General features: G+C 51.4%; 2 protein-coding genes across 6 annotated transcripts in view; one reads left to right on the top strand and one right to left on the bottom strand.

Moving 5' to 3' along the window:
* The window catches only part of CMTM4 (CKLF like MARVEL transmembrane domain containing 4), an 82,268-nt gene extending 70,646 nt beyond the window's left edge, over window positions 1-11,622 (top strand). For both annotated transcript variants that reach the window (XM_054534036.2, XM_002826506.6), the window contains exons 3-4: window positions 2,921-3,019; window positions 4,212-11,622. In XM_054534036.2, the coding sequence (XP_054390011.1) occupies window positions 2,921-3,019; window positions 4,212-4,376 (264 nt within the window). In that variant the 3' untranslated portion in view covers window positions 4,377-11,622. The remainder of the gene's footprint in view (window positions 1-2,920; window positions 3,020-4,211) is intronic.
* A 1,013-nt stretch (window positions 11,623-12,635) lies between these two features.
* CMTM3 (CKLF like MARVEL transmembrane domain containing 3) lies at window positions 12,636-22,434 on the bottom strand. Of its 4 annotated transcripts, none has more exons than XM_024233351.2 (6): window positions 21,976-22,434; window positions 21,465-21,689; window positions 17,965-18,120; window positions 16,900-16,995; window positions 16,427-16,547; window positions 12,636-13,776 (listed from the first exon to the last, which is right to left on the bottom strand). In XM_024233351.2, the coding sequence occupies exons 2-6, from the start codon at window positions 21,609-21,611 to the stop codon at window positions 13,748-13,750; spliced, it is 549 nt and encodes a 182-aa protein (XP_024089119.1). In that variant the 5' UTR covers window positions 21,612-21,689; window positions 21,976-22,434; the 3' UTR covers window positions 12,636-13,747. The 4 variants fall into 4 exon arrangements, with proteins under 4 accessions (XP_024089119.1, XP_054390009.1, XP_063573409.1 ...); XM_054534034.2 differs by having other exon boundaries at window positions 21,882-22,149; XM_054534035.2 differs by lacking the exon at window positions 12,636-13,776 and adding an exon at window positions 14,205-15,481 and having other exon boundaries at window positions 21,882-22,153.
* Between the last annotated feature and the right edge of the window lie 4,995 nt (window positions 22,435-27,429).

The raw sequence follows: 27,429 nt of genomic DNA, 5'->3' as shown, positions 1-27,429 counted from the left end.
TTCGCCATGTTGCCTAGGCCTCGAACTCCTGAGCTCAGGCCGTCCACCCACCTCGGCCTCCCAAAGTGCTGGGATTACAGATGTGAGCCACCGCGCCTGGCCACGGCTAATTTTTAGTAGAGACGGGGTCCAGCTAATTTTTGTATTTTTAGTAGAGACGGGGTTTCACCATGTTTGCCAGGCTGGTCTCCATCTCCTGACCTCAGGTGATCCGCCCACCTCAGCCTCCCAAAGTGTTGGGATTATAGGCGTGAGCCACCGCGCCTGGCCTCCCTTTTTGTTTTTATTCTGTTGACTTGTTAGAAAAACTGGGTCATTTATCCTGTAGAAGGTCTTGCAGTTGAGTTGGCTGCATGCACCCTCATGGTAGTGTTTCACATGTGCTTCTTTCCCCATTTTCTCTGTGACCTAATCATTGATCTCAGGGCAGTGTGGTGCCATAGCAGCTGCTCTGACAATTGAAATGTTTTCTGATCTGCTCTGCCCTTGAGGTGGCCACTTGTCACCTGTGGCCACTGAGCACTCGAATTGTGGCTAGTGTGATTGAAGAGCGAAATTTTTTATCTTATATGAATTAGTTTAACTTTAGTCACATATGGCTAGTGTTTGCCCTATTGGACAGCACAGTCCTAGAAGCTCAATTATATTTAGATTCATCTTTTAAGCAAGTGCTTCAGTATTTAGATATGATTCAGTGGGATTTGAGGAGGCAGATATGTTATGCTCTTATTAGCAGTTGCTGGCGTTTTTTTTTCCCCTGGTTTAATCTGGTGCCTTAGCCTCAGATCATGTTGAAAGATTATTTTTTACCTTTTTAAAATAGGCTTTTTGAAATATTTTTTCCCTGTATTCGCTGTTCCCATTCATCATCTCATTCTCCACTCACTATTGTTAATGATCATTACTAAAGCAAATTTAAAACTACTGATACTCCTACAACTTTAAAATTTTTGACTGTTTTCTTTTTTTCTTTTTCTTTTTTTTTTTTTTGAGACAGAGTTTTGCTCTTGTTGCCTAGGCTGGAGTGCAACGGCGCAGTCTTGGCTCATTGCAACCTCCGCCTCCAGGGTTCCAGCGATTCTCCTGCCTCAGCCTCCCGAGTAGCTGGGATTACAGGCATGTGCCACCACACTGGCTAATTTTGTATTTTTAGTAGAGACGGGGTTTTTCCATGTTGGTCAGGCTGGTCTCGAACTCCCAACCTCAGGTGATCCGCCCGCCTTGGCCTCCCAAAGTGCTGGGATTACAGGCATGAGCCACCTTGCCTGGCCTGTTTGTTTTCTGGCCCTTTGCTGCATCTCTGTTTTTATGTAGTCACTGTTAATGTCGATACTGTTTTATTTGATATTTGACCTCACAGTGTATTGTATTTTCCCCTCGTTTCTGAATAGTCTTTGCTTTGGGAAGTATATTTTATGTTCTCTTTTTACCCCTACAGCATGTTACCCAGAGCTGAGTGTAATTAAACGCTTCCTGGTTTGAATTTGTGAAAAATTTGCCCTGGCTTACGCAGGTCATAGCTGAAACCCATCCTGCTGGCAGATGCATCTGAGCAGAGCTTTCCGTGAGCCAGGAGCAGGTTGGGTGTCTGCTGCAAGACTCAGCACTGTTATGATGCCACCATTGTCTCTTTACATCTTATTTTATTATTTTATTGAGACAGAGTCTTGCTCTGTCACCCAGGCTAGAGTGCAGTGGCACGATCTTAGCTCACTGCAACCTCTGCCTCCTGGGTTCAAGTGACTCTCATGCTTCAGCTGCCCAAGTAGCTGGGATTACAGGCATGCGCCACCATGCCCAGCTAATTTTTGTATTTTTAGTAGAGATGGGGTTTCACCATGTTGACCAGGCTGTTCTCGAACACCTGACCTCAAGTGATCCATCCGCCTCAGCCTCCCAAAGTGCTGGGATTACAGGTGTGAGCCACCGCACCAGCCATCTTTACACCTTCAAAAAGAGGAAATCGACCTTGGAGCCAGGCCAGACCAGAGGACCCATCAGGTGTGGATAGTGTAATCAGCCTGGCACTCAGGCAGTTTGGGCTTTTTCCTGAATTTTTTTCCTATAGAGGTTTTACAGGTACTCTGGTGTGACCCAGGCTACCGGGCGCCTCATGCCAAAGTAGTAATAACAGAAGTGACAGTAAATATGTAGGCGACCGTAGCTGTGGGCCAGGCACCATGCTGGGCTCTTCACCTGTATGGTTCCATTTAATTCCTTCAACAACTCTGGAAGGGGGTACATTCTCACGTAAAGCACAGAAACATAAAGTAGCTTGTCCAGAGTCATATGGGTGGTTTGGACCCTGCTCAGGCTGTGACCTTTCATTACCCTGCTATGTTCCCTTCTACAAATAAGATGAGTTAAATCTGTGAAACGGTGGATGCGTGCTGTGCAAGAAGCTTAGGAGAAAATTCTCCAGGCTTTAGTGACATAGAGGCTTGAAAGACTGCTTGAGAAAGAGTGTGAAGTCTGGCTAAGTGTGCTCTCTATGTGTGAAAGTTTGTTTTGAATGTCACATGTGAGTGCGGGGAATGCTGGAGGGATTTCACCAGTTTTAGTACATTTGGATCCTTGGGGAGCTTTGTCCGTAGCAAGATGATTTGAGTGTGGTTTTTAAAAGATGGCACCAGACCTCTAAATGGTAATTAGTGTTAGCAATTTTGGTTACTATTTCTTCAGAAAGGGTAGTGGGGTTGGTGAAAATGTAGATTTTGTGGTGGTGATTTATCAAGTAGTGTCATAAACTGTTAACTTTGCCTTCTTTTGTGTGACCAGTAACCCTGTGACATTGAGACTGAAATATGGAGCCACCAGGGAGGTTGGGTATCGTGGGTCTTATTTTGAAAGTTCTTCAGTTGCTTTTGGAGCAAAGATGGAATGGTTCTTTTCACTTGGTTTATTTTGTCTCTCTCTTTAGGATTTGGTCAACACTGGACTCAGCACTTTCCTTTTCTTTATTGCTTCAATCGTACTGGCTGCTTTAAACCATAGAGCCGGAGCAGAAATTGCTGCCGTGGTAAGCAAACTCAAATGGTTAAAGCAGGCTGATCTGGGGACCGCCTGTGACCTGCTCCCCTGTCCCTGGCATGTGTCCTGCTCCCCCTCCTGTGGCTTTTCCTTTGCTAAAGATGATGTTACTGGGCCAGTGGGGGTCCCAGTCCCTTCAGTGCTGTGGTTCTCAAAGTATGGGCCCCAGAACAGCAGCCTCGGCATCTGTTAGACATCCTTAGGCTCCGCTCCAGAGCTACTGAGTCAGAAATGTATTTGAATTAACCATCTGGATGATACAGATGCGCTCTCAAGTTCAAGAACCCCTGCTTTGGTTCGTTTCCAACACAGTCCTTGATGTCTGTCAGTGATGTTAAGAGCCTTATCTGCCTGGGGAAGGGAGGGTTCTTGAATGCAGTCATGACACCATTTAGCAGTCACATGACATTTCAAGGTGGAAATGCCACGGCAGGTGGGGACCAGATAATGTAGGACTTCCCCTCTCCATGCCCTGCATTTCTGTATTGTTCTCAGTTTATGAGGAACAGGTATCCTTTTTGTAATGGGGGGATTAAAAGGTTTATAAATGATTAAACTAGCTGCTCTCCCAGGTGCCACTCAGGCGATTTATCAGTCTTAATAATTAAAACTCTGTGCTTCTCACTCTGGAGCTGCTTACTTGGAGCTGCCCCATGAGAGGCAGGTGTGGGATAGGGGCTGTGATGTGGAACATTGGCCCTGTGGCTTGATTTGGGACCCACATGCGAAACCCTGATTTTCTGTCTATGTTACATTTTGTCTGCACTGTGTTTTCTCATCTGGGACCAGAGGCCCTGAAGGTGCAGTAAAAGAGGTACTTTTGTGACTTATTTTCTTATATGTCCAAAATACTTCAAAGGAAACCTTAGGCTGTCTTTAGGTCAGGCAAGATTTTCTGTGTGTCACATGACTAGAGACTTACCCGTGGTGTGACAGCCACACATCCAGCAGGGCTAGGCACAGGCTTCCCTTTGACTCTGAGCCACCCCGTCATATGTATTTGAAACAAGACTTTAGATCAAATGGGGCTGCTGAGAGGGGGAAAAGATCAAGGAATGAAGGCACAGGGTTGTAATGATCAGTTGGCAGAGCAGGAAGGCTGCATGTGGCTTGGGTCACCACAGAAGCCTTGAAGGGCTAGGCCACGTGCCCGAGGACTAACTGTGCTGGTGTGTTTTTAGATATTTGGCTTCTTGGCAACTGCGGCATATGCAGTGAACACATTCCTGGCAGTGCAGAAATGGAGAGTCAGTGTCCGCCAGCAGAGCACCAACGACTACATCCGAGCCCGCACGGAGTCCAGGGATGTGGACAGTCGCCCTGAGATCCAGCGCCTGGACACGTGAGGACCTGCCTGGATCCTCCTCCCTCCCGTCCTCGTGCCTGTCTCTCAGTCAAGTTTTCTTTCCCTTGTCGTGTCAGATTTCCATGTGATTCAGTTGAATTTTGTCCTCTTTGGTAAAAGTTCATTTTGGGAAAGGGTTTCCCGAGTGGCCCAGTGGGCAGGTCTGCAGTGGAGTTGGGAGGCCCACGTTCCTCGGCGTTTGGGGCTGTGGAGCAGCCGGCGTCACTGCCCAGGTCCACTTGAGGTCTTACCTGCCCTGAAGCACAGGCTTCCTTTGACTCTGAGCCACCTTGTCATGTGTATTTGTAACAAGACTTTGGATTAAATGGGGCTGCTAAGAGGGGGGAAATATGAAGGAATGAAGGGACAGCATTGGAATGGTCAGTCGGCAGTGGTTCTTAGGCAGCCTTAGGCACCACCTGCTCCAAGTCAGTGTTGAGTCTGCGTGCTGGGATCCAGCCCACTCCTCGTCTTCCATGCCAGGGCCCCCAGGCAGCCAGCACCAGCCCAAAGGCCACAAGCCTGGGGAAAGCCGATGTCCTGTTAGGATAGCTCCCAGGGACCTCTGACTCAAGGAAGGGTGACCTTTTGTTTCCTACTCTGCTGAGAAATCACTTGACTCTTCCTCAAATGAATCACCTTCCTGAACCCCAGATTCTTCTCCAGGAATATGGGGGCCATCTTGTTATGGGGACTATCTTGTTTTCTAGTTTCCTGCCTACCCTAAATACTTTGAGGCTGAATTGCAGATTTTCAGTCATTTTACCTTCTCAGGTAAAAGCCATGAAAGAAACAAGCCTATTCCGCCAGCCAAAGCACTTGCCCATTTGCTGGCTTCATGAACTGCAGGTGGGAGGTATGTGTTTGTGTTAAAAAACAGCATGCACACGCGTGTGCACACACACGCACACACATTCCCCTCTATTTTAGGGATGTGTGCTAATTTTCTAAATGCCTGCAAAGGGTTCTGAAATGATTCTGAGCAGATTCGTCTAGGATTTGAAAATACTTGAATTTGCACCAGAGCACACCCTTCCACTCATGTTTCAGAAGGCACTAATTGTCGCTTTGGGCGCCTCAGTGTCATAACTATAGATATCATTCTTGGGAGTTGTTGGGGGGAATAATCCTAGCTACTTAAGGTTTCTGATTGATTCTTGATAAAGTGAAGATTATTGTGTGTGGTGAATGAGTTCAGTGAGTCCCCATGATGCAGTAGTTTTTTAAAAAAAATTAGATTAATTATATCTTTTATGGAAAAAAGTTGTTTTAGTTTGTCAGGTTTTCCCTCTTTGAACTGTTTTTAATATTTACAAACCTCACTTTAGCTCTAACATTTTGTGTTTAGCCCTCAGCAAAAAGCACTTACTGTGGCAGGAAGATTTTGCAGTAACGTGGAGAAATCCCCAAGATCAAGTGCTGACAAATGTTGACAGCTTTAGCAGCGTACTGTGTAATAAATAACTCTGAGGGGGCGGCGGGGTGTCTGTGCAAGAAAGCGTCCCCTTATGCACATGTGGCGTCTCATTCCCCAGAAAAGGACAGTATCTGATCTCACAGTGTTGATCAGGCAACACTGCTGGGCTGGGGGTCGGAGTTGGGGTTAGCTCCCTGCACCAACACCTTCAGTACGATCTGAGTTCGGAGCAGTGGCCCAGGCTATGTGGCTGAGCACCATGTCTGCCTCAGGGGCTGACCCTGCTAGCCTGTTAACATCTCATCTCCCCTCTGCTCCCACAGAGAGGGCAGCCAGGCCAGCTCACAGCTGGGTGTGCTGCCTGGCAGGTCTGTTGAGTGTGTTTGCAAAGTCAAAATTGGGCTTATCTCCCTTTGAGAGTTCCTTTTAAAATAGGGCCACAAAGGCTCAGCCTTGCATTAAATGGGGCCCACTTGGAAGGACCACCCTGAGCTTTATCAGAAATCTCCTGCTGAGAATCATGTTACTTGGCCCCCAAAAAAGGCCACCTCTGAAGTGAAATTGAAAACGAGAATGCCATTCAGGTGGGCTTGTTGCCCAAGTTTTCCCAGGTCACTTCAGTAAAACCACTTGATCATCTGGTGAAAGAGGAGGGGCAGGTGGTTGGCCTCCTGAGGATATGTTGTCAGCTGCAAGAAATAGTTCTGAAGTCACTGAAACTAAATGCAGATGAATGACCAAAAAGGATGACACGCCAGAGAGTGACTTAGGAGTTAATTTGCATCTTTGTGATAGACTCTTCAGAATTATTTATGTCCCTGTAACTATTTAATATCCTTTGTGCCATGAGGCTCCTCGGTGGTTTTGTAAATGTTCTCCTTGTATTTAATTAACTCCCACTAGAACCGGAAGTGGTGCCATGGACACTTTCTAGTTGATGTAATGTGTGGTTGCACATCTCATCATGTATAGACCATGTGGTGACAAAAGTTCTGGAGGGAATAGGGTTGTCCACGGTGAATGTGAAGACGCCTATATTTTTCTTATATTGCCTCTATGCAAACAGAAGACAATCTATATCTGGGGGCCTTAAAATGACCTCTTGGCAAATTGGAGGAAGCGTTTTTGCATTTAATAGTTTCAATAGGGACCAATATCAGTTTGGTTTGGGGCATTTGAAGGCTGAGCGACCTTAGTTTTTCTCAGTGTTCTGGTGGGACAATATTGGTTTTCACATTTAAAGCAAAACTTGAAGAAACTGCAGTTGCTGTGTGCATTCGGATTTTTTCCTGGACACTGTACAGCTGAAACCCTCAAGCATTTGGTGGAACCTCTGGTGGTTTTAGATGGATGCAAACACTGACATCCTCAGAGAAAGTTTATTTTGGCACTGATTGGGTGGATTTGGTATTTTTTCACTCTGATTCTCTTTGATATCCTTCTTTCACACTGCTGAAGGCATGGGAGGGAAATGTGTTTTCCCTGCCTTAAAGAGGGATTACAGTCACGAAAGGCTGGAGATACTTGTTGGCCCCACATAAAGCTGGGAAGAGCAGACGCAGTTACAGATTAAAATCTCGTCAGAGAAGTTTGATTTGAAGTAAACAGCCATCCGAGGGAGGTGACTTTTGTCTACAGAAAAAGCAAGAATGTGGCAGCCTGCACAGCCCCAATACACATCTTCCTTGGCAATGTGAGCTGAAGCCAGCACGGGCAGGGCCGGCCCAGCTCTGAGGGCTTGGCCCTGGGAAGCCGGCGGCACCCCCAGCCCTTTGGGCCCTGTTACTGTCCCCTGGCAGGAAGGCTCACGCCTGTGGGCAGCCAGGGGATGTGTCTGACCTCCACCCTATGTCGGGTGCTTCTGGGACAGCTTTGTGACTCAGTTGAAAACATTTTGGCTCTCTTCAAGTTTGCAGTTACATCTGTGGTTCTTGGAAGCTGTCCTAGTAAGTCAGCCTTGAGTTAAGCCTGAGGAGACCAAGCTCCAACACCTTTGTGCACTCATGTACGTGAATTCTTGCTTGCAGTGAATGAGCCCTGAACAACCCTAGTGGGTGTCATGTCCTGCGTGTGGCCCAGGCGTACCTTTTCTTGTAGATTCACATGAGAAACCCGTCACCTATCCATGTGCTCTGAGAGGTGGACTGAGGTCTAATCCCTTTCTATGCCAGATTTTCTGTGGGTTGGTCTTAGCACCTAGGAGATGAATAGAGCATGGAGACACCTGAACAATTTAGTGATTCTGCAAGGCAGTGATGATTTAAGGGTTCCTATTGTCTCATCTGTGTTCAAAACAAAACAATCATGAAGTCTTTGTGCCACTGCCTGACTGTCATCTTCTCCAGATCTTGTTTACAGAGAAATAATGACGTTAAACAGGTATCAGAAAGGGGAAAAAAGTTTCTAGGCCAAGAGCTGCTGGTGGATTCTCTTGAGCAGAATAACAAGTTGCTTCCTGCTCCAGAGACTGCCATTAGCTTGTGAAGTCTCTAGGTGCCTTGTTATTTCCTAGTGAAGTTGCAGAATCCAGGGTTTTTTCCAGGTTTGTCTTATTTGATCAGCACCCATGTCCAGGCCCAACAGCTTGGTAGGCTGGTGAGGTCCACACACGGCCAGGTCTGGGAGATGAGGGAGGAAGCAGTGGCCTGGAACACCCCACCTGTCTGCTATCATCACTAGACAGCTCAGGCTGTCTTGGAAACATGTACTTTGTTAACTGCCTTCCTGTCCTCTTGTCTTTGAAAGCTGTCTCACGTTCCACAGTCAGCTTGAGGGCAAGAGTGGGATGCTGGGGACAGGTCTTCCCTGTGCTGTGGGTGAGCTCCTGGCATCTGGCTCAGGAACATGTGGGTCCAGCAGGTGACTCTGAAGCTGGCTTGGCTGCCATCTCAGACAGGACACAGGCCTGACACCCTCAGCTTTCAGCTTTGTAAACTTCCCTGGCGCTTTATAGAATCTTGTGTTTCTTCTCTTCTCAGCAGATATCATTCAAGTCACAAGAACTGTCTGGTTGAGAAAGTAATTTAAAATATTTGACCTTTTATGTTTCTTTCATTTAGAAACTGTGAGAGAAAATACCGTCAATATCTGTTAGGTCTAGAAAAATTTTCTTCTGAAAGTGAATGTTCTGTTTAATTCTTCTTCATGCAAGTGAGTAGCATTTGTACACTCTTCAGCTTGAAGCGGAGTGGGTCCTATTGTATTTTCCCTTCTTTTGTCTGGAATATATTCTTTTTCCATTTGGATGCAGTTTTACAGTTTTTCAACCTTTGGGATTTTTTTTTCCTTTCTAGTTTTTCCTACTCCACAAACGTAACAGTAAGGAAAAAATCACCCACAAACCTGCTGAGTTTGAATCACTGGCAACTTGCCTAGAAAAGTTCAGATGATGGGTCCTTGAATGGTGTATCTATTTCATAGGGTAAGTTTGTTGTCTATGTTTGTTTTTTTATGCTGAGGCTTTAATTCAGGTGACTTGCTATCTAGACACCTGGGGTGGCGTGTTTTCTTTGGGATGCATAATACACAAAGGCCAGGGAGCCTTTGGCTTGGACCCCAGGGAGCTATTGGAACTTTTAAAGTTTGAGTTTAGGAGTAAGAACATATCTCAGACCACCTTAATCAGCTTTGCTGATGGGATTTAGGGCCAGGTCAGAGTTTCTTTTCGTAACTGCCTGAAAAGAGATGGTGTGAAACAAGATTCTGATAATGGTTTGTGTGAGATTTGATCATAGTCTAAAACTATCACGTCTGAGTTGCCTTAGGATGACGCGCGTAGGGATGGTGAGGAGATGAGGGGAGAGGAGGGAGACCTGCTGGTGCCCTTGCACCAGGGTGAGGCCTGACTCACGCTGCTTCCCCCCACAGGCCCTGCTTTGCTTGCCTCCTTTTTCCAGAATCGATTTTGCAAGTTTCAAGACTCTGTTCCCCTCTTTGCAGAAGTGAGGAAGGCAAATACTCAGGGTTTGAAGGGCGACCTGGCTGGCCCGAGGGCTGGCAGATGTGAGGGCAGGACACCTGGGATGGACTCGTAGGCTGGCCCAGGCCCAAAGGGGGCTGCCTGTTCCCAACTCTTTCACTCTGTAACCCATTTTAAAATGAGTTTTTGAATCTTGCCTCAAATTGACCTACTTGGATAAAATCAGTGCTTTTCCTAACTTGATTTCATTTGACGTGGTTCCCTCTAAGAGAAATGGTAGGAATTGAAACTATTTGTATATGTTGAAATTTGTAGGGGTTCAGGAACCCATGGCAGAAACACTAAACTATTTATTTACAGGTATGACTATTTTTTTTCAAAGTAGGCAATTCTTTGTATATTTTAAGGCAAATAATCACTTCACCTCTGGTGCCTTCCATGCGTCGCATAAGCACTCGTCAATCGTGGAATTGGAAAAAAAGATGTACATTTAGTTAAACAAGATAACACTATTTTTGTAGCATGATTTTAGATTGTGTCCTTTTAATATTATTTTCAACAATGGTAGTTTTGAGGTTTTGGCCATTTTCTCTTTACACTTTGTATGTATTTTAAAGAAGAAAAAAAACAAAAAAATTCCCTGGCTATTCCTCTTTCCTCTCTGCTGCTGCTTCTCCCACATCTTGTTCCTGCTTATTTAAATAGTCTGAGAGTAAGAGTATATTTCTGTGAAATAATTGTAAGTCAGTATAATTGCATTTGGCATTTTTTAACCACTTGCTCAGTTTGGAGCCACTGCTCACCTCAAACAGTACAAAGAAAGTGTTTCCATATTTTACAAACAAAAGAGTAGCATCAGAGCCCTGACCTCCTGTCTTTGGGTGTAAAATGGTGAGAGGCCGGTGTCCGGCTCCTTCCCCTGTGGTTTGGGCTGGTGAACTGAGCCCAAGCGTATTCTCTGGCCCGGGCCCCTTCCAGAATCAGTGCGGGCGTCCTGCAGAGGCACGGCCTTCCTGCCGCTGCAGAGTGGGAAGCTTCCCGGGGGACCTCAGCCGGCTCCGGGGCTCTCACCTTCCACTGGGATCTCAGATTGGTTCATTGTGGATGCTCTGGCTAGGCTCAGCGGCCTTTTCCAGGCTTCAGGCCTGAACAAAACAGGCTGTTTGCTGTGAGGAGCTAGATGACACCAAGACACAGACACATACTCTTCACCGGCTCCTTTTGCCTCTCCTTCCTGCAGGACGTGAGTTATGTCTGGTCCCAAAACCCTTGAGTAAACTAGCTGAGCCATTGCAAATGAAGGTACAGATGGATTGAAACATAAAATTGTAGCTTTTGGTGTCCTTCTGAAGGGTCAGAATATGTAATTATTTGATGACCAAGGAAGTCAAGTCAGATGGCTAAGTAGTAACTTTCCAATATGATTTCTCCGTGGTACCTCACCTGGCGGCACTTTTGGGGGGCAATGTTAACAACTATCACATTTTACTTGTCAAGTTTCTTTCATTTCAGCAGTTTAAAGACACAACTGTGGGCTTTCTGAGGCGATGCCCGTTGGGCAAACAGGTTTATGTGTTTGGTTTTTCAGCTGACGTGGAAGCCTTGGGTGGGCGCCCCCTGGCTGGCCTGGCTTTTGGGTTCAAGTCTGTATGTCTGGAGTGGGTTGGGGCCCCAAAGCTTTGCTGCTATTGATTTGTCCCCGACAGCAGGCAAAGCCTCACATTGCCCTCGATTTTCCCCCTTTCATTTGAAGGACCAATTTTTCATGGTACTTGTCTTGATCTTTTTCATAGTGTTCAAATCTGTATTTTTGTATGTAGAGGGAAATAATTTTCTCAACACTAATCGTTAATAACTATTGTATTAAATTGTCATGAAGGAACTCTTGTTTAATAAATGGACGTGTAAGGATGTCGTTGTCTCTCCTCACTCTGACTGGCCTCCTCTGCCCCTTAAAGGTTGCGGATCCAGTTCCTGAAATAGGGCTGCTGTGTGGAGGTTGGACAGAGCCACGATCCTCGGGGTGGAACAAGGCCTCTGTGACACCAACTTTGCCGCTTTGCCAGGGCTTACAAGGTGGAATGTAAATTCCACCAGGGGCCTCTCCACTCCTGCACACCCAGCTTTCTTACCCATTTTCAGCACATGTGGTGTGTGACAGTTTGGGCGGAATGTCTTGTCTTTTCCCATCAGCCTGGATAAGAATGTGGACCCGGGTCCTCCAGGGCTGCAGTTCTCTGGGCTGTTATGCAACCAGCTTCCAAACCAGGAGAGCCCCAGGGTTCCGGCTGCCTGAGGCTGCCGTGAGACACTATCCTGATGTGTAAGTGAGAGGGCCCTGGGCCAGTTACCCGACCTTTGTCTCCGTTTGTTTGTTTGTAAAACAGGGTAGTGTTAGAACTAGAGCAGGGGTCCCCAACCCCTGGGCAGTGGACTGGTACCATGGGACCTGTTAGGAGCCAGGCCGCACAGCAGGAGGTGGGTGGCAAGCAACGGCATTACCGCCTGAGCTCCGCCTCCTGTCAGATTGGCAGTGGGATTAGGTTCTCATAGGAACGCGAATCCTATTGTAAACTGTGCATGCTACGGATCTAGGTTGTGTGCTCCCTATGAGAATCTAATGCCTGATGATCTGAGATAGAACAGTTTCATCCTGAAACCATCCCCTCCCACCCTCACCCCAACCCCCACCCCCCAACACCCAGTCCATGGAAAAACTGTCTTCCACGAAACTGGTCCCTGGTGCCAAAAAGGTTAGGGACCACTGAAATAAAGGATTAAATGGTAGTCAGATTTCATGTGTATTTTTGCTAAAACTGAAAGCTGTCAGGATCCACATTGGCATTACCAGTTTGTACTGAGGCCTGACACAATACCCAACAGTATTGCTCTGGTTTTTTCAAACACACACTCCAAGCAAGTGGTCAGTCTGGCTTAATTCATTATGGCTTTTTTTTCAGGGTAAGAGATTCACATGCAAGAGAATAAGGCTACAAATGCTCCAAACGTGGGTCCAGAACTCTGGCTCTTTTGTGAGGCCTAGAGTCACAGAAAATGTCATCTGTTAAGAAGCTGCTTTTGCATAAAAAAAAATATAAAAAGTTACAAAATTCCATCACAGACAGATACACAGTATAAATCGTTAGGTGAACACAGAAGGCTGGTCTCATCTCCCGCAGTGGCCCATAGACCTGCCCTGGGGTCTGGAAGTTCACTGTCCTGAGGGTCCAGGAACTCCTGCCTGCTGGCTGGGCTCTAGGAAGAAGGAGGGTTTGGCTGGGCCTGCCCAGCTCCCCATGACACTGTCACTGTGATGCCACTGTTGTACCCTCTGTCGTCTGGACCAGTCAGTCTATGAGCTCTTCTTTGAAACCGTCTTAGACCCAGAATGGTCATCTCACCCCCAGAAGACATGGTTTCCACGGGTGGGAGGTGTCAGTTATGGGTGCCGAGCCCCACTTCCTGGGCGACGAGGCAAAGGTCAATTTCTCCCTGCTTCAAGAATGAAGAGGGAACTGGTGCTCCTTGAACCAAAGATTCTTGGAAGGGTCATTGTCACCAAAGTGCCTGGTGGGGGCAGGAGCACCAAGTGCAGACAAACCCACCGGGGCCTGGCGGGGCAGCCCTGTCACGGTTTCTGTCTTTGTTCCTGTTAGTGAAACAGAAGACCCCCGACCCCCGCCACCTAGCAGCATGGAACACCTGCTGCCCAGATACAGACAAGGCTCTGCTTTGTCTCCTTGTGCTGGTTTTTGGCAGAGAGGTTAAAGGGCTGAAGGCCTGTGGGACAGAAATGGGGAGAAGGGGTGGGATACCCAAGATGCCCTCATACGCAGCGTGGTCAACAGTGCTGAGCTGAGGGGCAAGCCTGGTAGGCTGGGCTCAGGCAGAACCTGAGGCTGTAGGGGGCCTGCTATGTCCGCAGCCCCCTCTGCAACTCAGAAGTCCAGGCCTCCCCTCCAACGCCAGCGTCCCCTGTGAGGCGCAGGGGTGGAGGCCTGTGTGGCTCAGGTTGCCAAGGCACCCACCCAGGCCTTCAGTCAGAGTCCGAGTCGGAATTCTCTTCTGAAAGGAAAGCAGAGAAGATGCTTGGCAGGAGGCTCAGGGCAGCGGTGCCTGGGAACGGTCTCTGGGGAAGCACAGCTGGGTTGCTGGCAGGAGCCTGGGTGCAGGCCTCCCGCAGCTGACTCTACCATTCCCAGTGATGGCTGGCATCAGGGCGGGCCGTGGGCCTGAGGCCCTCCATAGGCAGCAGCCACTTTCTCTCTCTCTCTTTTTTTGTTGTTGTTGTTGTTTTTTGTTTTTGAGACAGAGTCTTGCTCATCACCCAGGCTGGAGTGCAATGGCGGGATCTCGACTCACTGCAACTTCCGCCCTCCCAAGTTCAAGTGATTCTCCTGCCTCAGCCTCCCGAGTAGCTGGGATTATAAGCGTGTGCCACAACACCTGGCTAATTTTTGTACTTTTAGTAGAGATGGATTTTCACCAGGCTGGTCTTGAACTCCTGACCTCAGGTGATCTACCTACCTCAGCCTCCCAAAGTGCTGGGGTAACAGGCGTGAGCCACTGCACCCAGCCGCAGAAGCCACTTGCACCTCCAGGGTGTGGGTGCAGGTGCAGGTGGGGGTGTTTCCACCCTAAGACTGAAGCCCAGGTGCCCCTTCCTCAGGCCCAGCCCCTCCGGAGTCTCCCTGGGCTGTTCTCAGCTGGGTGGGTCAGGGCTGTACCTCTCCATCCCAGCTCTACCCCCACCCCCAGGTTCAGCAGGACAAGGTGAGGACAGCTATTTTCTTGTCCTCCAAACTAAAATATACTAGAAAATCAGCAAGCCTCTTTTTAGCCATTTTATATCTTCAATCCCCCTCCCCCAATCCTTGTTTAATATTGTAATCAGAAACAACTTTATAATGGTAAGGGCCTGCCATGAGGTGTACCTCGAGGGTTCCTGAAATCCCAATTCTGTCTCGGAGCTCTGTAGAGCCTTCTGGAACCTCCACCCCAGAAGGAAAAGCACCAGAGTCACTAACCCCCCACCCCACCCCAGTGCTGGTTGCTACTTCCTGATGCTCATCCCCTCCCTGGCCAGCCTCTGTCTCTCAGAACCCCAGTCAGTCCCCATGAGCTGTCGCTGGCTCATGGCCGGGCTCAGGGCTGGGGTGTGGGCAGCCTAGTCCCTAAACCCCAGCTCTGTCCCTCACTCCTGTTTCTGGGCTGCACTCCTCAGATTTTGTGGGTTTTGCTATATTCAATTTTTTTCCCCCCGAGGTGGAGTTTCTCTCTGTCGCCCAGGCTGGAGTGCAGTGTCGTGATCTGAGGTCACTGCAACCTCTGCCTCCCGTAGGTGATTCTCCTGCCTCAGCCTCCCAAGTAGCTGGGATTACAGGCGGGCACCATCATGCCTGGCTGATTTTTGTATTTTTAGTAGAGATGGGGTTTCACCATGTTGGCCAGGCTGGTCTCAAACTCCTGACCTCAAGTGATCCACCCATCTCGGCCTCCCAAAGTGCTGAGATTACAGGCATGAGCCACTGTGCCTGGCCGCTATATTCAATTCTAACATATAAGTCAAGAATAATTTTACAGCAAAATAATTGTTACATATGTGAAACTCTCCAAATAGTAAAACAAAAAAACAAAAGACAAAAAAAAACCCACCCAAGTTTCCACTGACGTTTACTAATTGTTCCCTGGGCTGGTTGTCTGGGATCACTTGCTGCAGGCAACTGGGAGCAGGTTGCAGAGCCTGAGGAAACCGCCTGGGAGCTCTAACCTAATATTTGCCAAGGGATGGGATGGGATGAGTGGCACTCATTTTCAGCAGAAGGACGGTTTCTGGGATTCACAAATCCCCATGGCCCCAGCACCTGGCTGTTAGGAAACCAGTGGCTCTTAAGCCTAACCTACTGTGGTCCTGCCTAGGGAAGATCCCAACCACGGGGTGGGGCCTGCAGGCCGTTCCAGAGCTGCCCTTGTCTACCTGTCCAGCCACAGGCACTGCCAGCACGGGCACATCCGCCTGGTCCAGAGAAGCATCTCCCCAGGCAGAAGCGCCTGCTGTCTCTGCTCTCAGCCTTCTTCCCTACACCGGCCTGGTCTCTTCTGCCTGCACACTTCTCTACTGCCATCCGTCAGGACCCAGCTCTAGCATCCCCTCCAGAGCCTCGGGCCAGCTGACACTCAGCGTGGGCCTGCTTTCAACTACTGTATCCCTCCCTCTATCGGCTCCTGTTTTACTGTTGTCATTGCTGCCCCATCTGGCCCCTCCCCTGGTACGGGACACATCATGTGTCCCTTGCCACGGTTTCTGGGTCTGACTCCTTTCTGGGCTCTGAGCTCCGCAGGACAGGCCGGGATGGGTAAGACAGCAGAGGGGCTGGGTTTGGGGGGTGGCCACTCTGGATCCCAGGTGGACAGGTGCCTGAGAGTGACTGGCTGCCCGGGGGGGTCGTCCAGGGAGACTTGCCGGCCTGGCCCGAGGCTCAGCCATGCCCACTGCTTGCCCCTCCTCGAAAGGCTGGGGTGAGGGTGCACGAGGGGAATGGGACTGGCTTTGTATCAGTGCTGCATGAGGGTAGGTGAGAATGGGCTTTGAAAACACTTCTTGCCATGGGGAGAGAGGAAATGATCCCACCCCAGCCTCAAACTAGCTGGCCATCCCCAAGGGAGGGCAGGCCCCTGTTGCAGCACTGCTGGGGTGATCAGGGCGGCCGCTCACCTTCTGTCTTGTGGGCTGTGGTCTCATCTGCAGAGTCCCCTTGTTTGAGGAATTTGGCCACGTCGTTAAAGATCAGGTAGAAATCAATTGCAAACACAATGGTAGCAAAGAAGCCAAACACCTGTGGACAGAGTGGATGGGATGCATCACAGGGCTGACTCCCTGCTCTGGGAGGCTGCTGCCCCAGCATCGCAGCCCATTTCAGATCTGCTTGGACAAACAGCCTGAGTGACAGGCACAGACCCCTTTGAGTAACGGAAGTGGGAAAATGAGCTGTGAACTTGGTTTGACAAACAGCCTTTCAAAACTCTGAGTAGAGTCAATCTCTAACGAGAGGACTTTGGAATCATCATCGGGACCCACATGAGACCCCAGGGGGGCCCCAGCAGGGAAAGGCTCTGCCCCAGGTCCCACTCTAAATGAGGGGCTAGAGGGGCATCTGCAGTTTCCAGAGGGGTGGGGCGGCTGCTCACCCCAGCGGCTTTGGAAGCCCCATCCGAGTACTTGGCGACGGCCGTGATGGAGATGGCAAAGTAGATGAGGGCCGCGGTGACACAGCGCAGGAAGTCCTGGGGAGAGAGGGGCATGCTGCCCTGAGCCCCTGGAGCTGAGCACAGCATGGGGAGGAGGGCTGGCAGCCTGGTCGTGTTCCCAGCCCCAGGCCTAGCACCTGAGGGCTCCTACCCCGTCCTGGCCCCACCCACATGCCTAGGCCCTTGTCCCACCCCCTAGGTGCCTCTGCTGCCCTGCCAGCAGCTGACACTGCCCTATCCCGGGTCCAGCGGGGCTGCTGTCCTAAGCTCTGGACAAAAAACTGTGTGGATCAGGCTGCAGCCTGCCCTGCGACACGGTGGAAGCAGAAGTTGGAAACACCCCCACCTGCTCCCTTCCCGCTCTCCAGTGGGGAGATCTGGCTCTGGGCCTCGGCTTTGCCACACTCTTGTGGCCGATCCATTTATGGATCACAGTTTCTGCTTACCCGTCCCTAAGATGGGGACACAGAGGGTGCAGCCCTCCTGAGGCAGCAGATGATGGATATGAAGTCAAGAGACAAGGGTTCAAGTCGAGCCTTTGCTGCCCTTTCTCTAGGACACATTTCATTCAGCGAAGTCCACTGGGGTCTGGGCCCTCACAGGTGATAAAACGAGGTCAGGGTTGCTGTTGGCTGAGGTCTGGGTAAGCCCTGCAAGTCCTCAGTTAACCTGTCCTGCCCACGTGGAAATGGCTTGAATTCCTGTGGCGGCAGCTCATTCCTGTACGCCCAGTGGGGAGCACCGGCGCCACCTGGTGGCCAGAGACCCTATCCGGGTTCCCTGCCTCACAGACCTGCTCTAGAGGCACCACAGCCCACTTTAGGTCACAGGGCTGCTGAGTAGTGGAGCTGGGATGATCTGAAGCTGGGTCTCTCCAATCAGTTCTAACCAACTGCAAACTCCAGCACACTAGAGAAAGGATAAGGGCCCAAGTGCACGACTCTGGACTCCTCATCTGGCCGCTTTGTGCAGGACACCCCTCTCTCCTGGGGCCCCTGTGCTCACCATCATGGGCCAGCACAAGCCCTGCCACTTGTCATTCAGCTGCATGGCATCAGCAAAGAGGAAGTACAAGGCCAGCAGGAACTCCAGCAGAGGCGCTGTGAGGAAGGCAGATGCTGAGGACGCCACATAGCAGATAAAAGTGATGAATGAGAGACCCTGCGGGGAAGGAGTTTGAGGTGAAGTCGGAGCCTTTTCATGCTCCTTGTCCAGTGCTCCTCTGAGCCAGGCCCTGTGGTCAGGATAGAGGAGGCTCCAGCAGGGGAAGCCAACTGCTCACAGTCCCGCAGCTGGGAAGTGGCAGAGCCAGATTAGAATCCCAGGCCAAGCACAGTGGCTCACACCTGTAATCCCAGCACTTTGAGAGGCCGAGGCAGGTGGATTGCTTGAGCCCAGAAATTTGACCCCAGCTTGGGCAACATGGCAAAACCTCATCTCGGCAAAATATACAAAAATTAGCTGGGCATGGTGGTAGTGTGTGCCTGAAATCCCAGCTACTCGGGAGGCTGAGGTGGGAGGATCACCTGAGCCCAGGGAGGTCGAGGCTGCAGTGAGCTGTGATCAGGCTACTGCACTCCATCCTGGGTGAGAGACAGAGACCCTGTCCGCACCCGCCCCTACAAAAAAAAAAACCCAGCATGGCCCAGGCCCACACCTATGCTGCCTCCCAGTCCTGGCCATGACCCTGAGTCCTCACCTCACCCCACCCCAGCTCCCTGCCAGGACCTAGTCAGAAAGCCCCAGCCTCCCAAGCACATCCACTCCACTCAGTGCCCTGCAGAGGGAAATCAAAGTGAGGCAGGAACCAGTTTCCAAAAAGTAACACCCAACACCAAAGACGTGCGCTCGTCACTGAATGTAAATTTCACCTTGAAAAGAAAAAACAAATCTTGAACCTTAATGATATGTGTCCTGAAGTGTTCAGAGGTGAAATGTCCTGATGTCTGCAATTTATTTTGTGTTATAAGATAAAATGGATTGATGGACAGATAAAGCAAACAAATCTTTCAGAGTTTTAATGTATTTGCAAATTTTCATAATAATAAGAAAGGAACATCTAACAGAGGGTGTGTTGGCACTGACACCTCAGGCCCTGCTGCCTTATTCATACATGGCCAGCTGTGAAAGGTGGGGCCAGCTGTACTTGAACTACAAGAATCAAAATGTTCACTGTGATCTTGCCCACAACTCTGTAGGTGGGAAGAGCTGATGCAGGAGGATGTCGAGCCCTGGGCATTCCTACAGCCCAGGTGCGCTGCAGAGCAGGCCAAGGTGACCTGTTGGCTAGCCTGGGGCTCCACAGTGCCTGGTACCCTGAGGCTCACGGGCGTCTCCTCTGACCCTCACATCCACCCATGAGCACAGCCCCACTTTACAGATGAGAAGACTGTCACATGGCTAATCAGAGGCTACTAGAATTTGAACCCAGGGCTGGCTGACCCCCCAGATAGAGTTATCTTAGCTCCGCCCCCGAGATGGAGTCTTGCTCTGTCCCCCAGGCTGGAGTGCAGTGGCATGATCTCAGTTCACTGCAACCTCCACCTCCCGGGTTCAAGTGATTCTCCTGCCTCAGCCTTCCCGAGTAGCTGGGATTACAGGCGCCCGCCACCACACCCAGCTAATTTTTGTATTTTTAGTAGAGACAGGGTTTCACCATGCTGGCCAGGCTGGTCTCGAATTCCTGACCTCAGGTGATCCACCCACCTCGGCCTCCTAAAGTGCTGGGATTATAGGTGTGAGCCACCACGCCCAGCCCAGATAGAGTTCTTAAGCAACTTGGCCCTGTGGGTGCTGGGGAGGCCATCTGTCCCTGGTTTCTGTCACTGTGGCTGCGTTTGAACATGTCTATGGCTGAGTAGCTTCTAGTGGGTGCGGGAGGCCCCATGGGGACACTCAGATGCCCCACAGGAAGCACTGTGGCTGCTTCAGACAAATGAACTGCAGGGATCCCAGGGGGTCCCCAGAGCACCCCCATTTGCTCTGCACATGGCTTTGGGTGCAGCTGAGCCCCCTTTGGAAAGATAGACTAAGGCATAGAGAGGGGCTGGGAGGCTCCTGGGGCCTCCCAGGAAGGCCTTCCATGGGACTGACCCAGTCCTGGCCCTCCCCTTCCTGTCTCCTATGCCTGTGCCCCAAAGCCTAATTCTGGGGATTCCTCTCTCAATTCCTGTTTTCTCATCCCGCGATTTCTGGGACCACTTCCTCTCTCTGTTTCTGTCCATCTCAGCTTCTGCACTTGCTTGGCCTGGGGGTGGGAGTGAGGGGACTAGGGAGGCAGGAGTGCCCTCAGCGGCTCCTGTGAACCCTGAGTGCTGACCGTTTACCCTTCCTTATCTTCCCTGACCTGGATTCCTGACATCTGCTGGGTCCAGGGTGGCCTCTATGCTCCTGCTGGACATATGCCTCCCCACTATGAGGTGGTCCTGGGTGGGGATGGGGTGGGTTCAAGCCACGCTGGGGATGGTGGATTCGAGGCTTCTCCCCTCAAGTGGCTCCCAGCGGTCTCCAGGGTGGGGCTGGGAGTGTGGGCTCGGAGTGTGGCCTTGGTGTCTGACTTGGGCGTTGGGCAGGTGGCCTCTGGGCTGACCGTGGGAGAGGCTGCAGGACCACCTTCTGCCCTCTGCCCTGAGCGACCAGGGAGAGGTCCCGGAGCAGAATCCCCCTTCCTCCTGCCCCCACCCTCCTGGCCGCTCTCACTGGGCCCCTCAGTTGAGCCACCTGTCAAATCAGGCGCCTGAGCGCTCTCATCTGTGAAGTGGGGACAAGGGCAGGAAGCGCCAAGTCGCTGGGATCTAAGCAACAAGTGGCCGCCGCCGTGCGCCGCTCTCTCCTCCCGCCTCCCCCTGCCTCCCGCCCGGCCTCTCCCTCCCCATCCCCGGCGGCCCAGCGCCACCCCTACCCCACGGCGGACAGTGCGGGCGCCTCCGGTGTCCAGAGGACAAAGAAGCCCCACCAGCCGGGGTGGGGGCGGGCGCGGAGTAGGAAGGAGCCCGGCCGCGGAGGGGAGGAGGGCGATGAAGTCACCGCGGGGCCGCCTCACCCAGTCCCGAGGGTGGAGGGGGTCCCTCCCGCTCCGCACGGCCCCCCACCCGCTCGGCCCCGGCCCGCCCTACTCGCGCGCAGGAAAGCGGACCCCGCCGCGGCCCGGGAGTCCCGGAGGTCCGAGTTGCCCGAGTCCCCGGGGCCCAGAGAGAGCGGGGGCGCCTGGGGGCCCCACAGCAGGACCCACATCCCCGGGCCCCACCCGCTTCCCACGGCCCGCAGCTCTGGACTCGCGGGGACAGTACCGCGGATGGCCTGGGCTCGGGCCCCGCCCCGCCGCCCAAAGTTTGGGGACCTCGACCCAACTTCGCCAGGCGCCCGAGAAAAGTCGGCCAAGGCGGCGCGGAGAGGGGGGATCGGAGCACGGCGGCCGCCCCCGGACCCCACCCGCGCCCTGACGTCCTCCTCCGAAAGGAGCCGCGCAGTCCCAGCGGGGTGGCCGAGGGTCCCGCCGCACTCACCGACTCGGCCAGCAGGAGGCGGCCTTTGAGAGAGCAGAGGAAAGCCCGCGCCGGCAGCAGGGCGCGGAGCCCGGGGACCGCGGGGCCGGGACGGGAGCCGCCGGTGGGCTCGGGGTCCGGGTCGGGGTCGGGGTCTGGGGGCCACATGGCGGCGGCGGCGGCGGTAGGGCCGGGGCTCGGCCTGGCTCCCCTCTTCTCGCGCCCGGAGGGAAGCGGAAACCCGGGCTGTGCGGAAGGAGGGCAGGCGACACTGGCTCGCGCAGGGGCGCATCCCCCGCCGCCCCGCCCCGCCTCGCCCCGCCCCCACCCGCTCCTCCAGCCCGCCCCTCCCCCTCGGACCCCGGCTGCGGGGGATGCTGGGCCCGACCCGCCCGCGCCCCGGCCTGGGGCCTCTGCAGATTCCACCTTCTTTCTCACCCTGGTTCGGGCCGCTGGAGACCTCCCGATCACCGCCCCGGCACCCCTTCGGAGCTCCCACCCGTCTGCCCCTATCGAGAAGGGCTGTCTATACTCGCTGTCTCCGGTCTAACTTCCTGCCCGTGCGCGTTTCTGGGATCCGGGAACCCAGGCGTCTCGACAGCAAAGACCCCGGCCGTGATGTCGGCTCCGCAACCCATGCCCTCTCTCCTTCTTGGGGTCCGGAGTTTTCTTGCGACTTTCTTGGCCACCCCTCCTGTCCCCGGCCAGCCCCACCCTCCTCCAGGGCCTCTTTGTTGGCTGTTCTAGGCCTCGGTCCTGCACCCGCCTCCCCCAACCCATTCTCAGAGGACTCTCAGACCTGCAAGCGCAGCTCCAGGCACACACACAGACACGCACACACGCGCGCGCAAACACACACAGGCACGCACATCTGCAGGACTTCCTGACCTGCAGTCCCCCCACCCCAACACATCTCTCTCTCTCTCTCTCTCTCACACACACACACACACACACTCCACACGCTCATGCGTGCACATCTAGAGAGCGTCTGGAGTTCAGCGTGATCAAGACCCAGCTTCCTGTGCCTCTGCGAAGGGCACTGCCCCCTCCTTTCCTTCCACCCAACTAGCGGAGACCTGCGGGTTGTCCTTGTCCCTCTTCACCGGCAGTCTGTAACCCACTTTCACCTCCTGTAACTTTCTCTGATCTCTGTCCACTTCTCACCACCACTAGATCCGAAACCATTCCTGCCTGCCCGCTGAACTACTGTGATGGTGTCTTTAAGAGGCCCTTAGGTTTTCTCTCTGGGCAGCCGGGGGAGAGCTTATAGCACAGTACTGCGCACCCTTGACATAACTAACTCCATCTTAGAAAAATACTTCATTTTATATTTCATAGGGTGCTTTGCCAACAAGGACAAGATGTTTTGTTTAATAAAAAATAGAAGGTCAGGCGCTGTGGCTCATGCCTGTAATCCCAGCACGTTGGGAGGCTGAGGTGGGCAGATCACGAGGTCAGGAGTGAGTTTGAGACCAGCCTGGCCAATATAGTGAAATCCCGTGTCTACTAAAAATACAAAAATTAGCTGGGCGTGGTGGCACGGTGCCTGTAATCTCAGCTACTCGGGAGGCTGAGGCACAGGAATCGCTTGAACCCTGGAGGCATAGGTTGCAGTGAGCCAAAATCATACCACTGCACCCCAGCCTGGGCGACAGAGCAAGACTCCGTCTCAAAAAATAAAAAAATAAAATAAATAAAGACTGAATCCAACCAGATAAGGACACAAAGAAGCACATTGTTCCTCTATCATTTCTCACCAGAGCACTCTGTGACTACAAAACTGCAGCCCAGCAGCCTTAACTGACAACCATCTTGCTGCATTCATGATAAGAACTCTGCATCTGCCTCCCAAGGCTCTGCCCCTCAAAGACTCTGCAAGACCCTCAAGCCCAGACCAGGATTCCTTTTGTCTTCTTCCTTACCTTGGAACTGGTTCCTTAACCTTTTCTCCTATCTCTTTTTCTCTTGATGTTAAATGCTACTTTGTTTGTTGTGGAATGTTTATAACATTTACATGTGGATTAAGTATACTATTATGTATGGTTTGCAATATTGACTGACTTGTGGAGTGGCTTGAGCCCGTGTGCTCACTACTGAGTGAATGGGAAGTACTAAGGAAAATTGGCTCCTTGGGTCTGGGTGCTGTGGCCCATGCTTATAATTCCAGCATTTTGGGAGGCTGAGGCGGGCAGATCACCTGAGGTCAGGAGTTCGAGACCAGCTTGGCCAACATGGCGAAAACCCATCTCCACTAAAAATACAAAAATTAGCTGGGCGTGGTGGCACAGGCCTGTAACCCCAGCTACTTGGGAGGGTGAGGCATGAGAATCGCTTGAACCCAGAAGGCAGAGGTTGCAGTGAGCCGAGATCGCACCACTGCACTCCAGCTGCACTCCAGCCTGGGCAGCAGAGTGAGACTCTGTATGAAAGAAAAAAAAAAAAAGAAGAAGAAGAAGAAGCAAATTGGCTCCTTGGGATAGCTCGTGGCTTTTGTTTTTTTTTACCCTTGGGTATAGGGTGAATAAAAATCTGACATTGTGGAAAGACACAAACACGTGTGGACCTAGTTATCTCTTTTTTCTTTTTTGAGACAGTCTCGCTCTGTCACCCAGGCTGGAGTGCAGTGGCATGATTTTGGCTCACTGCAACCTCCACTTCCCAGATTCAAGGGATTCTCATGCCTCAGTCTCCCAAGTAGCTGGGATTACAGGCCTGTGCCACCACACCCAGCTAATTTTTGTATTTTTAGTAGAGACAGGGTTTCGCCATGTTGGCCAGGCTGGTCTTAAACTCCTGGCCTCCAACAATCTTCCCGCCTCGGCCTCCCAAAGGTTTGGGATTACAGGCGTGAGCCACCGCACCTGGCCGGACCTGGTTATCTCTTGACCTTGTACCACTCATGACAATCACCAGTCGTTGATCACTTCTGATGGCAGCCGTGGCTCCAGACAACCTGCTGCTGACATCACCCAGCCACAGCAGGGAGGCATGGTCTGGGCCACACACTCCATGGAGCAGGCAGGAGTCCTGCTCTCCCAGGTGCAGCTGCAGCTACCCAAACTGCAGTTGCAGACTGGGGCCTCCTCCATGGGGCAGACAGGAGCCCTGGGACCCCCCTTCCCACAGCTACAGCCGCCCAAACCACAGCTACAGGCTCAGGCATCCCTGTACTCTTAGGGGCCCAGGAAGGCCCCCACCTGCCCTCCCAGGCTTGGAAGTGCCTTCTCCTGCTGCCTGGCTTCTTCCTGCTGTGGACACCTGCTCTGATCTGGGAGCAAAGTTGGGGCAAGCCTGGGCTTCATGAATGACAGCAGGAGGCAGATATATTCCTGGGTGGAAGGGGGCGGGTCCCATTGGGGCCCCACCTTCGGGCCAGGGAGGGCCTGAAGGCTGGGGGCCAGGCTGCCAGTCCGACCGACCAGAGTGGGAACTTGTACTGCCTTTTCTGGCCCACCCATGGCTGCCCATAGATCAACTGGGCTCACACTTCCTCCACTCTGCAGCCCGTAAAAGCCCCAGTCTCAGCCAGAGCTGAGCAGAGGTTGGGAGGACCAGCTACAGAGAGGAGCCACACTCTCCAGGGCCTCCTCTCTGCTGAGAGCTGAACACTCAATGGGATGACCTCCCTACAGAGAAGAGCTACCCACTGTGGGTCTTCTCTGAGCTTTCTAACACTCAGTAAACCTCCTTGTTGACTTGTTCTCCCTCCACTTGTCTGTGTACCTCATTCTTCCTGGATGCAAGACAAGAATGCCGGCAAAGGTGCCACTGGCCACAGAGGTTTCCAGCCAGAAAATTAACACCCCAAAGATCCTGTAACACTTCCGTCTCCTCCCCACAAAAATAAACACACACACACACACACACACACACACACACACACACACACAACCTTGGGAGCTTCCCATCCTGCACAGGGTCTTGGTATAGAAGGAAAATATAACTCCTTGCTGTGCTTCCCTCCCCTGCCTCTCCCATGGACCTCTTACAGTTCCTGGAACAAACTATGGTCCCTCCTGCCACAGAGCCATTGTCCATGCTGACCCCCACCCAGAATGCTTCTCCACCTTCTTCTCTAACTAACTCCTCCGTATTCTTCAGTGACTGTAGTGCAGTATTGCTTCCTCAGAGAAGCCTTTCTTGACATTCATTTTTTCATCCAACAGCAGTGCCTAGGGTACAGCAAGGCCCCAGCTTTTTCTGCTGCTGCTGGTGATGGTGGTGGAATAAACACTAAACATATCCAGAGAATCCTGAATAAGGTGTTCCTGGTGATAGATAACAGATGTCTGGCTGGTTGGGAGGACAGCCAGGAAGGGAGTGTCAAAGAAAGGACTGAGCCAAGGTGTTTGGGGGGAAGGGTGGGGGAAGATGGGGGGAGCTGGTCAGAGAAGGGGCAGGGCTACACTGGGAGGACCAGAACCTGGTGTTTGGATTTTACTGACAATTCCCTAGGAGGAGGCCAGGTGAGGGTTATAACAGAGAGAAATCTGGTTCCCATTGGTGTTATTAAAAACATGGCCCTGGGCCGGGCGCAGTAGCTCATGCCTGTAATCCCAGCACTTTGGGAGGCCGAGGTGGGCTGATCACCTGAGGTCAGGAGTGGAAGACCAGCCTGGCCAACATGGTGAAACCCCGTCTCTACTAAAAACACAAAAAATTAGCCGGGTGTGGTGGTGTGCCCCCTGTAGTTCTAGCTACTTAGGAGGCTAAGACAGGAGAATTGCTTGAACCTGGGAGGCTGAGGTTGCAGTGAGCTGGGATTGCGCCACTGCACTCCAGCCTGGGTGACAGAGAGAGACTCCGTCTCAAAAAAAAAAAAAAACACCACACACACACACACACGCACACACACACACACACACACAAAAGGATGGCTCTGAACTGCAACTCATTCATAAGAAGAAAACCACCCAATTTTTTTTAATGGGTCAAAGATTTGAACAGACAATTCACTAAAAGACATGTATGAACATCCAATAAGCATGTAAAAAGATGCTCAACATCATGAGACATCTAGGAATGCAAATTAAAACCACGATGAGATACTACTGCACGTCTACTGAAATGGCTTCAAAAGGGGGCACTACCAGCTGCTGGTGAGGATGTGGGGAGCTGGGGCACTTGTGCCTGTGGAGTCCTGGTTCGGCTCTTTCTGGCTTCTTTTTGTTTCCTAATCTTAAAAAAATCTGTAAAAGACACTTAGTTTTCTCTAGTTAATACTGGAAAAAAGACCACACTGATAGACATGGTTAAATTCCCTCATTTCTTTAGGGATGAACTAAATGGCTAGTATCATCATTTTAAAAAGGATCTTGCGGGCCACGTGTGGTGGTTCATGCCTAATAGCACAGCACTTTGGGAGGTAGAAATGGGAGGATCACCTGAGCCCAGGAGTTCCAGGTTACAGTGATCTGTGATTGCCTTACTGCACTCCAGCCTGGGCAATAAAGTGAGCGAGTGAGACCTTGTCTCAACAAACAAACAAACAAACAAAACCACAGTGAGATCATGTCTCCATGAAAAAAAAAAAAAAAGAAAGATAAAATGTCTTGACCTTGGTGGAGCTTATGTTGAGAAATAAAATTCATTTTTAAAAATTTTTATATTTTAATTCAATTTCCATGAACTTTTGGAGGTCCGCTTATATTTTTTCTTTCTGTTTTTTGTTTTGTTTTGTTTTTTGGACAGAATCTCATTCTGTTGCTGAGGCTGGAGTGCAGTGGCAAGATCTCAGCTCAATGCAACCTCTGCTTCCTGGGTTCAAGCGATTCTCATGCCTCAGCCTCCCAAGTAGTTGAGATTACAGTGTGTGCATCACCAGAGCTGGCTAATTTTTTTTTTATTTTTATTTTTTGTAATTTTAGTAGAGGCAGGGTTTCGTCATGTTTCCCAGGCTGGTCTTGAACTCCTGGGCTCAAATGATCTACCTGCCTTAGCCTCCCAAAGTGCTGGGATTACAGACGTGAGCCACTGTGTCCAGCCT

Source organism: Pongo abelii, chromosome 18 (genome assembly GCF_028885655.2).
Source record: "Pongo abelii isolate AG06213 chromosome 18, NHGRI_mPonAbe1-v2.0_pri, whole genome shotgun sequence".
Taxonomy (NCBI): Eukaryota; Metazoa; Chordata; class Mammalia; order Primates; family Hominidae; genus Pongo; species Pongo abelii.
Note: the sequence above shows the minus strand (reverse complement) of the source record. Positions and strands in the feature narration are given on the sequence as shown.